This window comes from Chrysoperla carnea, chromosome 4, assembly GCF_905475395.1.
Source record: "Chrysoperla carnea chromosome 4, inChrCarn1.1, whole genome shotgun sequence".
NCBI lineage: Eukaryota > Metazoa > Arthropoda > Insecta > Neuroptera > Chrysopidae > Chrysoperla > Chrysoperla carnea.
In genome coordinates, this window is record NC_058340.1 from 40352469 (window position 1) to 40367415 (window position 14947).

Here is a 14947-nt window from a genome sequence, read left to right on the forward strand (position 1 = left end):
TGATTGTTATTATTATTTCTTTAGATCGTATGGGAAGGTCGTTGAGGTCAGTCATACTTTTCACTTTTATTCATAGCTTTAGTTTAAAAATTGAGGGCAATTCGAACCCATTTTCTGGACGTATATGAGAGAATGGATTATTTTCCTATATATAAAAAACAGACTGAATATGAAGTAATAGGTCATCTTGTAAACCGTTAGAGATAGAACAAAAGTTTAAATGTAAAAAATGTTCCTTATAAAAAAATAAACAACTTTTGTCTATAAAATTATTTGTAAACATCACTGTTTACTCACGAGAGCACACATTAGATGCAAATTTTATAGTAGGTATGTATTAATATGGGATTATCAGTTATGTATGTATGACATGTATAGGTATATGAGTAATGTGATAAAGTAATCAACACTGGCCATACATGGTATCTCAACAATTAACTCAGTCAATTGTTGTTACCACTTGTTTTCTACTGATTTCAAAACACATGTATTGCTTAGAGTTTAAATTACAGTGTACTAGAGTACACATATGACCTGCCTAGATGACTTTCCCCTATTAAAACTTGTATGTTTAGTTCATATTATAATAACGAATAATAATGTTACTATTTTTTATTATTTACAGGTCCTGGTTTTTGGGGCTTAATCAATCCACAATGGAACATGTGTTCAAAAGGTAGAAGACAGTCACCAATAAATGTAGAACCAGATAAATTATTATATGATCCATTTTTAAGGCGGATACATCTTGAAAAACATATGGTTAGTATTTTTTAATATTGATTTATCAATTTTTTTTTTGAAGGCAGATTTATAAAAATGAAGGGCAAAAATCCTATTTTACAATATTAATATTCTGAAAAGTCGTTAAAGCCACTTAATTTCGACTTTCAATGGCCTCATAATTTTAAAAAAACTTTTGGCCCGGTGATTTCATATCGGATCTTGAAAATCGTACTTCGGAAAAGACTTTATACAACAGCGATTTTCAAGCTTTAAAAAAAATTATACGAAAAAATAACAGAATTTATTGACGTAAGAAATGTTTACTTGTACTAAGAATATTTTTTCTTGAAATTAAATTTGAAAAGGGGAAACAATTCTGATTGCGAGGATTTATTTATCTCTTGTTTCAAGATATACAACTGAATTTCCCGAGTTCAGTCATTAACAAAGAAATTTACAAAATTTAAAAAACCCCCGAAAAATGCAATTTATTCCTTATAATTTTTGGAAACTTATAAAATGTTCTCAATCGAGTCGATTCAACCGTTTAGGGGTTATGATGTAACTGAGAAACACACAGACGCACAAATAAGCACTTAAAACTTCTTCTTAAATCAATATCAGTATCAAGTGATGGTCAAGATCATCAGGTGAAATGAAAAGGATACTTAGAGAACGATCCTTTTTTGGGACAAATTTTTGGAAATATATTAATAGAAATTGAAATATTTGAGTTGACTTTGTTCTTTTGAATTATTGTTTTAAATTACCTAATTATTTTACCATTTCACTTTTCAAAATGATTTGAACCAGGTGTAATTGACCATTCATTTCCATAGTAATTATTTATATGTCATTCCTTTTCCAAACTGAATCGATTTTGAAGATCATAGCCAATTTTTTAGTTTTTTCGGGTACGGAAACCTTAGGTCGCACTTGAAACACTCTCCGATAAATTACCTTTAAAATGAAAAAGAAAAAAAAATCGGTCCATCCATCCCTTCAGGCGCGACGATGCCACAGACAGACAAACACACAGACACACACACATAGCGATCAAACTTATAACACCCCTTTTTTTACTTGGGGGGGGGGGTAAAAAAGTGCACCCGAACCTCGATTAAGATGTTAGTAGTAGGTTTTACTCCCGGGTAAAGGTTAAATAAAATATTTTCTAGAAAAAACTATTACAATAGCTAACGTTGAATTATTATATTAAATTGTAAAATTGAATTGTGACGTGTGCAATAATTGCATATCATAATTAATTATCGACTATTACATAATTATTAAATAACAAAAGTAAACAATATTATTATTAGTTAATCAGTAAAATCAGTAATCGGGTGTGAGAGTGTAATATTGCATGTATGTATTTAAACACTCATATGTATGATGTTAATTTAACTTTGTAAATTGTCTTCATAGAAGTTGAACGTTATTATATTCTCTAAGACTACATGGAATCATCATCGTATTCTCGGTATGTAAAGTTTCATATAGTTTTCTCTATACCTTTAAACAAACAATATAAACACAGTTTGTACATATTGTTCTTATTCAGGCAGGACTTGTAGAATTTAAAAGGCAAAGTAAAAAAAATGCACAAAAAATTAAACCAACAAAAAATGCACAAACATGTAAAAGTCCGAGAATCATAAATTTCTTGTTAGTTAAGGTCTTATTTCATACGTAATCTTATTCAGGCATGAAAATAACCGATGAAAATACACAAAAAAGTATCGAGTCAAATCATTTGTGAAAATAGACTTTCCTGCCTTCGTAATAAACGAAGACATTTACACGTATGAGTGAGTCTATATGTCAAAAACTAATGAATCAATAAAAAAAAATTAAAACATCATTTGATGAATCAATTAAAACAAACAAAAATACAATAAATAATTACAAAAATCAAAAACCCGACTACGTTAAATAAAATCCGAAAAGAAAGAGACATTAGCATACACTGCGGCTTCAAGAATAGGGTCCATTAATATCTAGACCGACTCAAATCTTTCCAATAATAAGCCCTGACTGTTAAAGTAGTTGTGTATACTACAGGACTTGTTTCTTTCTTTTCAGATTTTATTTAACACAGTCGAGTGTTTGATTGTTTTAATTATTTATTTCATTTAAGACATTTTAGCGTCCCGGCACTAAAAAAACACACTTTTTATACTATTTTAAAAATTTTTTTAACCAATTTATTGTATTTACTAAATTTAAACATATTATTTATAAACATTTTTGTAATCACCTTTTAATTACCTTTACTTTAATACTACCCTTGCTAGGTTTGGTTAGATTTTCGTTTATTAACCTACCACTTTTTCACGCATAAAAATCCGCCATTTTGTTTTTCTTTTCTCAACACCTATCTAAGAACACTTGGGTTTTTAATACGAATAACGATATCTTTTCTATTGAAATCCATTGAGTTAGAAATTTACAAGCAAGCGAAAAACAAAACCACTCTATGATAGTCGGGTAAAAATCTATCAATGAATCCCTATTTTTCGATCAATTAATCTCCATTTATATTCAGTTAGATCCGATTCAAAATAATTTAGTCAGTCCAATTTCAAACATCATCAATAATTTTAAAACCATAATAAAATCTATTATAGCGCGTAAATTAAAAACATCCTGTAGGCATTGATATTAGGTATTAATACACATAATTAAACATGATTATTTGCACATATTATCAAGAGTAAACTTCTGTATGTTCAGTTTCTATTATTCCAAAATATACCGTACGAATAACTTTCCTTTAGGTGTCTGATTTCTGCAATACAAACAGGATATTCCTGAGACTGAAAACCTAATGGTTCAATTCAACTTCCCAGATTATGAAAATATCACTCCATAACTGACTGAAACTCTAATCCAGTTAATCTGCAAAACAAATCGCAAAATTGGTTACAAAAAAAATTTAATACACTTGAACTTGTGAACAAACTATCTGCTAGTTTTACATAAATCAACATGTATATAAAATTTACATATTTCTTCAATTAACAATTTAAACATAGAACCAAACCAAACCAGTGCAGTGTTTATGTAGTTATTCTAAAGGTGTAGTCTACCTACTTGGTCTACATAGCTGTGATATTATAACAATATGTGTAAATGAGAATTATTAGTAATTGTATGGTACAATTCATTGTTTACAATATTCATTGATATTATATTCTGCACATAAGGAATAATATTTCCTATGTTAAACGGAAACTAATTCTCCATAATAGTTCCGTGTATATGGTTATATTTCCTATAACAAACTAGTATCTACTACCAACTAAACTATAACATTTGTTAGTTTTGAATTTGTGATAATTTATTGCATCACCAATTTTCTATTGTAATATATGTGATTTCAATATATAATGAACTTATTATTATGGTATTTTATAGCCATGAAATTTTTTTCGAACTGATATGTTTCCAAAAAAAAAACTTTTAACAAAAAAAAAGTCTTCAAAAAATATATTTCAAAACAAATTAATATGCACTTAAAAGTAAAAATATAACGATAGTGTAATGTAATCATAATTTTTGTTATTTTTGGAGTCGGTGTCAGCCAAGGAAAAAACTGTGACAAAACAGTTTGCTACATTAACTTGGCTCCAAAAATTACAATAGTTGTGACTACATTATATTATCGTTAATTTTTTACTCTTTAGTCCATATTACTTTGTTTTGGAATAGCTTCTTTTGAAGTTGGTTTTTTCTTTAGAGTTAAAAGTTTTATTTTGTGATTTTTACTGAATCTGAAGTTCATTAGCTAATTTGTCACTTAAAACCTCCTCTTTTTTTGAATTCGGTTAATAAAATAGAAATACGTGTTCCGCAGGATTATTCGAAGCCCATTTTAATTTCGATAGAAACTGTTATTAAATAAAAATTCCTCGAATAATGATTTTATTGGCCGAAGAATGTCAAAAGAAAGAAAAACAAATATCTTGAGACAAGAAATAAACTCATTTCAACAATTTTTTTTCCGTTAAAATTATAACTCTACGCAAAAGTATATTCATACAAATAGGTTACTGTAGTGTACCATGCTTAAAAAACATACTATAAATTTCATAAAGATAAATAAATTTTCTTTAAAAGCATTTTGCATAAAACCGGTATAGTTTAATAATTTGTAAGATATTTAAAAGCAAATTCTTGCTATATTTTTTACAGGGAAATATTTGGAACATATATTTTATTCTCTTATCCAGTCTATATGCCGTATATATATTAATTAATCAATATAAAACTGGCAATAATACTGCCCTCAAAGTTGTCGTCAAAATAAAATATAATGTTTTTGATAAAATATTTAAGCGATAAAGTTAAGAAAAGTTCATGGAAAAATTTACGTTTATTTAAAATTTGCGTGGAAGTTTTTGGTGAAGAATATTTCACTGTTGGGTTAAAATTTCTATAAGCTTGAGGTTATAAGACTGCAGTAATATGCCCAACTTTTTTAATGGCTCAAGCAGTTAAATAAGCATAATTTTATGGATAATTTCTCCCCACAAAACAGAATATGGGGGAATTAATTTACTTTTTTTATACACAAATATGTTATATACATAATTTTTCACGTGTCATCAAGAAACTGTATACAATGGAATGTTTGTGGTGGAATAACGAGGGGTTGGAACGAATGAATGCGGAACGTAGTGAATTAAATAATAGCATAAAAATTATGAAATGACAATGTCGAAAAAGCTTTTAAACATTGTAATATACTTTAAATAGCTCTATTTTTAATTTATTAAAAAACAGAGCTATTTATGTCTGAAAAAAAAAATTTTTTTTTTATTATTCTATAGAGACGTAATCAAACTGGGCATTAAATATCCCACCTTAGAATTTTTCAGTTTTATTACTTCAGACAATTTCATGGAGGTTTCATACAATGTGTCCCTGAATGCCAACTTTAAAACTTAAATTGATACGTGTTGAATAAAAGATTATTTCAAAATGAAACATAGAATCCTTGATCATATTTTTTTGTAACAAATTTTTTTACAAACCATATTTTTACAGATTTGTTTAAAGGCCTGTATTATTCTGTTGATCATATTTGTACCTATGACTTTTAAAAATGTGAAACCTTCCGTCACTTATGTTAAAAGATATAAATAATGCCCAGTTTATATTTACCAATTTTATACCCAACATTCAGAGCGTTTTCTAACAAGTCAGTTTATTTTTCAAGCACTCTATTAATTGATTTTATAACTTATATAAAAAAATGTCAGAAAGTTAATTTTTAATTTGTAAGACCATATCACAATATGGCATTTTTAGGTTAATGAAATTAAATGATTTTTGTTTGTTCATTTGTTACAGGTATCAGGGAAATTATATAATACTGGTCAATCATTAGTATTTAGGGTGGATCAAAGTAGTAAACAGCACGTGAATATTAGTGGCGGTCCTTTAGCGTATCGTTATCAATTTGAAGAAATTTATATACATTATGGTACAGAAAATAATCATGGATCTGAACATCAAATTCAAGGATATAGATTTCCTGGCGAGGTACGTACATAACTTTTTATTTGATTATTAGTTTACTAGCTGCAAGGCTCAGCGTTGCTTGAAGGAATTTCTTGCTAATTATGTACTTATACATATTTCTTTCCTGTATTTGATTCACTTAAAATCACAGAACAGTTATTACAAGTTATTAGAATTGTTTGTTATTTGACCCCTATAGTTTTGGAGTCACAAAACCCAATTTACGGAACTTTCTTTTTTTGTATTTTAAAGTATTAGTATTACATCGAAATCAAACACATAAAAATCATATCAATCAACCAATCAATCAATTAGAACCTAATTTTATACCAATTCAGGCCAAATATTATGGTTTGATTAAGCTTAAATATCAATATGTGACTTTTAACCCACGCCAAAATTAAAGCTTCAGAAATGTGAAAAATGAGATCATGTTCTCTGTGAATATGTGAGGTCGGCAAATCACACGCACGAAATTGGTTGGAATATAATTTTTGCTATGATAATGTCGCTTGACACCTGCTCTGCAATAAGGTCGAAAAGGCAACTTTCAGATTATTCTTTATGCGCCCTAGTAAAACACACACACACGAAAATTATTTGTTTAAATCTGAAAATTGCTTGTTAGGCCTCTGAAGCACCAAATATTCTATTTAACCCTTTAACTAAATGCCCTATACTTAAAAGAAGGGTGCTATAAGTTTAACGTGTTAGTTGTACTGTGTCTATCCTTGTCATGTGGGCTTATTAAGGAATTAAAAATTTTTATTAAAAGATAATTTGAACGAGAGTGTTTTAAGTTTGGAGAAGAGGAGATGATCTTCTAACGGATGAAATGATTTTTATGAAACATAGCGAAAGAACACTATTAATCAAATAACCCTTCAAATAAACAAAAAATCAAAGTGGGTTCATCCGTTCAGAAGCTACGATGTCACAAACAATTCGATCAGACCCGATTTATGGTGGGGGTTTCTTAAATTTTTTTGTTTTATTTTTAAAAACAACAAAATCTTTGGGCTATTTATTAATATTACCAACAAATATCTTTACAAATTAATATCTTTTTATATTCGCACAACGGATATTAAAATAAATCACCGTGAATCTGTTTTGGTAGGTACTGTATGTGAATTAAACCAATATTTATCAATTTAGTTTCAAAAGTACTTAATCCTATAATTAAAATGTCAGAGATATTTCACTTAATATGGTGTTCAAGTTGTTATAGTAGATATAATACGTAAATGTTAAATACACTCAAATTCGGAATCCTTAATCGAATATACAGAATGTTTAAATTTCATCTCTATAAACGTAGTGTCTGTGCATTTCTACAAACAATCATATGAAACGTTTCTTTGGCGTTTAAACAGTTCATTGTTTTATCAGTGTTTATATATTGCAACTCACCTGGTGGAAACGCAATTAAATGTCCAAAATATCACACCCGGCTATATAAAATATATTTATATGCGCTCCCACCAAGTGTTTTTTCTAAATCAATGTTAAGTGGTCAGAACATTTATCGAATATTTTACCAATATTGTTGCAACATTCCAAGAAGAATTCACTATAAAATCCTAAAAATCATATTGAAGTGAGCTACAGTTTATAAGCGGACAAAGACAGAAGGAAAGATTTTCAATTTATAGTGCCCAGCATTAAATTTCAGTTGCAGATACAGATTTAAACTATGCAGACAAACCAATAGTGGAATTTCCTAGCTAGATAACGGAAAAATTCGGTATCATAGTCAGTAGGAGCTTCATTTAAACGTTAATCATTATTTTGTTGTCGCCATCATAAAATCAATTATCACAAAATTATTCGTTCTAGGAATTCAAATCGAGGTTTTATCAAAATATTTTGAAAAAAACACCAGTTAAAAAGCCACGCCTTACATAAATGATTAATATTTTCATGGAAGTCAAGGAAATTCAGAAACACTGTCTTCAATAAGGCATCGATTGGTCATGAACTTTTTTAATACCCATGAATTTAACTTGACATTCCGTATATTTATTGTAATTATTCTCTTCACTGCATGTTTGTGTTTGAGAAGATAGGAAGAGATACATTTACAAGAAGATAGAACCAAATACATTTATGTGTATAAGGGATAAAATAAAAAGGTAAAGATAATATTTATTAATAAAGTCATGTGATCTATGTGGATCAAAGTTAGTTCGTATTTTCACTGGATTATCAAAAATTAAGTCTTTAATAATATGGAAATTTAAATGACGCTAAAAAAAGAAACTTTTCAGAAATATTTTGGCAGTGAGTGTTTAAAAAAATTTCAAACCATAAAATAATTTTAGTTTTGTTACCAATTTTAATTTAACTGAAAATTTGTGGTTTTTCTTATAAAACTTTTTATGTCTGTGCGATCATCAAGTTTTGAAATATTTTTATACCTTGATTACGAAAAGAATCTTTCTGTTTTTCGTTCCTGTTGCTGGTTTGCATGGAGTAATAAGAAAAATGGAATATTATGTCCTGGTAACCAAAATAAACTTGTCAAAAATCTTGTCAAAGAAATCTGTTGTGTGTTTTACTTCATTCTGTGAACAAAACTTAAATGAAATTTTAAAAAAATTTTCACACCTTTGTCTTCGCATAAATGTAAAATTGAAAAATCTTAAAAATTATTTAAAACTGGTTTAACTTCTTTGTCTTACAAACCTAAAATTTATATTTTTCCTAAGAAACATGCTTTAACTACACATTCTAGTTATATATGCTGCTTCTCATAGACTTTTTATATTGAGATGGTATTAATTTTAACTGAAATATTTCTTTTCGTGAATTTTCTTTTTTCATACCATGTAGGTATATATGAAATAAATCAAGGTATACTTAGTTTAGTCCCAAGTTTGTAACGCTTAAAAATATTGATGCAACCAACAAAATTTTGGTATGGATGTTCATAAAATCGCCTTATTTGTCCATTTTAAGTTGTCCGTCTGTCGACCCGATAACTCAAAAACGAAAAGAGATGCGGGTGTAAAAAATGAGGTCGAGTTCGTAAATGAGTAACAAAGGTAAATTGGGTCTTGTGTCCATCGGACCCATCCTGTAAGCCGTTAGACGTAGAACAAAAGTTTAAATGTAAAAAAATGTTTCTTATAAAACAATAAACAACTTTTGTTTGAAACATTTGTACGTAAACATCACTGTTTATCCGTGTTTTATATATATACTTTTTTAATATTGTATAATATTATTTTTTTCCATCAATAATAAAATTTTTCCAAACAAAACAATCCAAAAAAAGTCGAAAAATCCCTTAAAGTATACTATAATTCATGACGTACTTTGGTAAAATACCACGCAGCTACTCTTGTACTAAGAAGAAGTATAAAATAAAGAGTGTATATAAGTAACTAGTTATCGCAACTGTCATCAAAACTTAATAACTGGACTTTGGGTAAGCCATCCATACATCCATAATTTTAAGATTTCAGTAATAAATATAATAATTATTTGTGTCGTCGAGCGCTCAACACTTTCAATACTAAAGATATAATACTTGATATCAAAAGGAGCGTATGTTTTATGTATATTATACAGAAATAGAACTTTATAGAAAATTTATGTTTCCATTTTATGCTAGAATATTTACGATTATGTGATAAGTTTTGTGGAATATAACAGTTTATTTATGATCATACAGATGGGTCTGTTATAATTTTCTAAACATTGAGAAAATAATATCAATATATTATATTATGTTTCTTAAACGCAAACAAAGAGAATTGTTTGAAATAGAAATATTGAAATATCTTTGTGGTAGAATTATATTTATGTAAAGCACTCACTGAAATCTCTTTATAAATGTATCCTTATCAGAAAACCAAACAATTCTACGATATCTGAAAATATTCTCCGTATTACTTCCGATAATTTTTATGAGTTGTATAGTGAGTGCATGTACTTGTAACGACATAGATTAACGAAACTTGTTTCTTTATTCTAAAAAAAGGGCAATAAATCCAATATGAAAGGATGCGGAAAAAAATTTATTTTTTAATCTATTAAATTTCACGCTTTAACTATTATTAGATAATGTGAGACAATTTTGGGTCAAAAATAGAGAAATTAATGAATTTAATCCCTCAATGAAACGCATCAAATTGATTATAGACTGTCTTGTCTCCTAATACGAAGGCAAAAGACAGCATATAATTCAGAGCAGAATACTAACTTTGATTGTAGATAGTTTTAACTTATTAAGAAAATACTGATTTTAACTGACTTATCGAATTATTCGATAATTCAAGAAGTCAAATATATACACAGTGTGTCGTATTTAAGATGAAGACACCCTCTTATTTTCATTATTTAATGGAATATCCATTAAATCATCTTGCACAGTCATGCAAGGAGATGAGCTACATTATTTTTAAATACTTAACCGAAATCAGAATTTTAAACTTTGCCTACTACAAATAGGCAAATAAGGCCGATTCTAAATATTTTGTGTAGCGTCAGAGACGATTAGAAAAATCGAAAAAAACTATTAGAAAAAGTTTCTTAAAATAATTTTTTTATATCCATATACCGATTTTCGTGACAAAATTCGCATTAAAAAATGGTCAAATTAATAATTTAATATTGTAATATATTGAAATATCGTAATAAGCTTGTCATAACTTTGAGTAAAGACCAAAATAATGAAAAATTAAATAGGCGAATTTGGTCATCGGTATATGGGTATCAAAGAAAATCGGTATATGGGTGTCAAAAAATATTCTAAGCAACTTTTTCTGATGGTTTTTTTTTCTCGATATCTCCAACCATCTCTGACGCTATAGGCAAAATATTAAGAATCAGCCCTATTTGTCAACTTGTAGTAGGCTGAGTTTGAAGTTTAGGTTTCGGTAAAGCATCTTAAAAGGAGACCCATCACCTTACATGATTGTGCAAAATTTCAAATCGATATTCAAATGAATAACAAAAATTTGAGGGTGTCTTCATCATAAATGCGATATACTATATATTGGAGCTACCTTTGTTACTGAAGTCAGTCAAGTGTTCATTTCATCCCATTTAAAAGATTGTTTTTCATACAAAAAGCCATCTTAAAAAATTTCTTTTCTCATCTTAATATTCGGGATCAAATATTTCGAAAAAAAGTCAAAGTAAGTTAAAGCAAAGGATCTCACTGAAGAGAACTTCTGAAAACTTATGGCTTGACTTACAGAGATAACGCTTACACCTTTTAAATCTCTCTGACAATATATATTAATGCAACCCTTTTAAAAGTAGTGGTTTGACGTTAACAGTTAGTTACGGATCTTATCTTAGCTCATAATAAATATTACATTTGCTCAAATGAAAATTATCATTAAATTGTACTTTTTCATTAAATTGTATGTAATTTGATATGCATTTTTGGACTCACAACAACACTTGTGAAATTAAAAGATAGTAGATACAAAAAAATAATATTTTATTTCAAATATAGAAATGATATTTTAAGTGCATCCGCACAACATGGATCCATTTCTAGATAGTTAACTAAAAATATTAAATGATGTATGTAGTATGTACCAACACACGATCGTTAACATAACAGCTCTTAGGTTACATCATACAACCATACAGTTTGACCAACTTAACTGGTAGGTTATATTTATTTATATATTAAGTACATGGAACAACCATAATACATCTAGCTTTACTGTTTTTCCTTTTTTAAGAAAATTGTTTTTGAAACGTTTCAATGTAACATAATATTTTTCTATTACTGACACAAATATATTTGTACTAGCCGTTATTCATCCACTTCTATGGAAAAGTTCAACTTTGCTCAAAAATAGTAATCAAAATCAATGTAAAAATGAATGAATGTTATGTAGATATAAGACCAGTCTCTAGACCTACAAATTTTTTATTGTATTATCGGATTGAATCTTCAAGAAAAATGGACTATTGGTTTTAAACTGGACGGGACTATGATCTGGATGCCACTCCTATCAATTATTAGAATCCCTTCAAAAAACTATTATATCCTTCTTGTACATTGTATAATTATCATTCACGTTACTTCGAAAATAACGGTTGAATTTTTTTTTTCGGCTACGCTAATCGAACCTTGCCACCGTTTGTACTATCAATAAAAGATGCAAAGCTGAAACAAAATTGATGAGTGGAATCAGGATTTTTACCTAATATTCAGCGAGACAGACTATTAAACAAAACTTTCCGTTTTGTATAAAAATAAAATTCAAATTTTAGGAAAAGATTTAAATCGTCCTATTTCGAAGAAACATGGGTCATAAATCTCGAAGTAGGTTACTAACTTATTTTTTATGAGACTCTGATAATTGTTAAGGAAAAAGTCCGGATTAAGGTTCCTACTCATTTTTGGCACCGTTTTTGTTGGCGAAAGTAGTGTTGTAGTTTACATTTTGGCTTGCGATTTCTTTTATCCTCACCCCTAACGTACTGTCCATGTTTAAGAAGTATTACGTCGAGTTGAGACTTTGGATCGTAAAAGACTTATTCTTTAACCAATAGCCCCGAAATTTACATATTCTCTTATAACCATAATCGTGGTTCAATATTGATACAATTGAACAGATTATAATGCTATATTACCTAAATAAGAGATTATTTATTTGCCTAACAATGATAAATTATTAAATTCATTTTAATTTTAATATTAATATCAAATCATTATCATCAACTTACGTGTGAAAAAATTACTCCCATCGGAATTATAATATTCCCTTGTACACAAAAACAAAATCTTACCGCCATAAACCATTAATCATCATTAATATGAATATAATTTAAATATTACCGAGTGTCAATAAAATAGTAACCTTATATACGTCAGTATGTGAAAGGAAAAAAAGTCGATGTTTTATCATAGAGGACATAAGTACATCCACAAGCAACCAAAAAAATGTATAAAATAACGTAACAGTTCGGGCCAAACGCAGTACTAAAACAATTCTAAATTAATTGCAAATTAACAAATTGAATAAAAATACCTCATTTATAGAAATCGGTTATTCAATGTTATCAATCTTTACATACCGATATAAAAGATGGCGTACCCGTTATTATTAATAAAAATTCATTCTTTTCGAACTACTTCCTTTTTTTCAATCATTTAAGACTGTGGCCTCCTCGAGCTATGACACAATTTTCACATCAAAATTTCAAATATAGTTCTGTGTATGATACGTTCGATTCATTTATCAGAAACACTTTTAATCACCTAAAAGGTATTAAAAGTAACACACCGAACCATTTATTCTATGGTTTCATTGTACACTTAACAATTTTTTTTTTTTTTGAAACCACTGAACAACAGTTAATTATGATAAATATAACATTAATGATGAAATGTGTAGATTATAAAATCATAATAATAAATAATAATCACCTTGCTAAAATTTTCAGTTATTATCATTATTATTAATAATATAATAATGATCATATAAAACAGTTCCGGGGGTAAGTGTAGTCATCTTTATCTCACTGACATATCTCCTGTATATAAGATTTGCAAGATACATTCATCAAATTTTAAAAGTATTTAATGAATTGTTCTTATGTGTACGTATAATGATAACAAGTTCATTACACAGGTTTATCTTCTTGTGAAAACACCTGAATTAACATGACAAAGTCATTATTGGCTGTGTGCTAAGATACTCTTACTATGGGAACGAAGAGCCTGACGAATTGACCAAAAAGGGCGCAAGAACGGCTGGGAAATGTTATTATTGATACCAAAAACCATAATTGAAACCAAAATAGAAAAATGTATGATGCACTGCTCTTGGGCAAAAATTCATGGGCAAATACCATATAAATACTCTTTAAAAGAATTTTCATGAAAAAATGCTTCAGAGCGTTTGCAAAGGGGGGGGCAGTCATTATACGGCACATACTGACCATTCTAAATTCCATAACCATATGCACAAAATCGATCCCACCGGGAACGATCTATAAGATTTTGTCACGAAGTGGAGGCAACTGGAATTTATACTCTGTGTGAATGAGAAAGCCTCTCTCCCTCTCTCGAACGACACCCTCACTTTAAGTAGACTCAAGTGAAATAAATGAAGTGTCGCCAAGAAATATCCCAAAGTTTGTTGAAGCTGTAGGGCAACTGAAGCACCTTTGAAACAAAGGAGACGGTTGGCTGATAAGTCCCCGGTCTGACACATAGATGGCGTCGCTAGTATTAAATGCATATTATTTTTATATAGTACCAACCTTCAAATGATTCGTGTCAAAATTTGACGTCTGTAAGTCAATTAGTTTGTGAGATAGAGCGTCTTTTGTGAAGCAACTTTTGTTATTGTGAAAAAAATGGAAAAAATGGAATTTCGTGTTTTGATAAAATACTGTTTTCTGAAGGGAAAAAATACAGAGTCCGGAAACTCATTATCAAGCCAAGTTTTTGCTTCCACTGTATTTTTTCCCTTCAGAAAACAGTATTTTATCAAAACACGAAATTCCATTTTTTCCATTTTTTTCACAATAACAAAAGTTGCTTCACAAAAGACGCTCTATCTCACAAACTAATTGACTTACAGACGTCAAATTTTGACACGAATCATTTGAAGGTTGGTACTATATAAAAATAATATGCATTTAATACTAGCGACGCCATCTATGTGTCAGACCGGGGACTTATCAGCCAACCTATTACTGTATATCA

The 14947-nt window shown here is 28.8% G+C and overlaps 1 protein-coding gene across 1 annotated transcript in view; it reads left to right on the plus strand.

Annotated features, from left to right (window-relative positions):
• LOC123298003 (carbonic anhydrase-related protein 10) overlaps positions 1–14947 on the plus strand; it is a 437349-nt gene that overhangs the window by 314277 nt on the left and 108125 nt on the right. Inside the window, exons 3-4 of the mRNA XM_044879852.1 lie at positions 626–762; positions 6085–6276. Of these exons, the coding sequence (XP_044735787.1) occupies positions 626–762; positions 6085–6276 (329 nt within the window). The remainder of the gene's footprint in view (positions 1–625; positions 763–6084; positions 6277–14947) is intronic.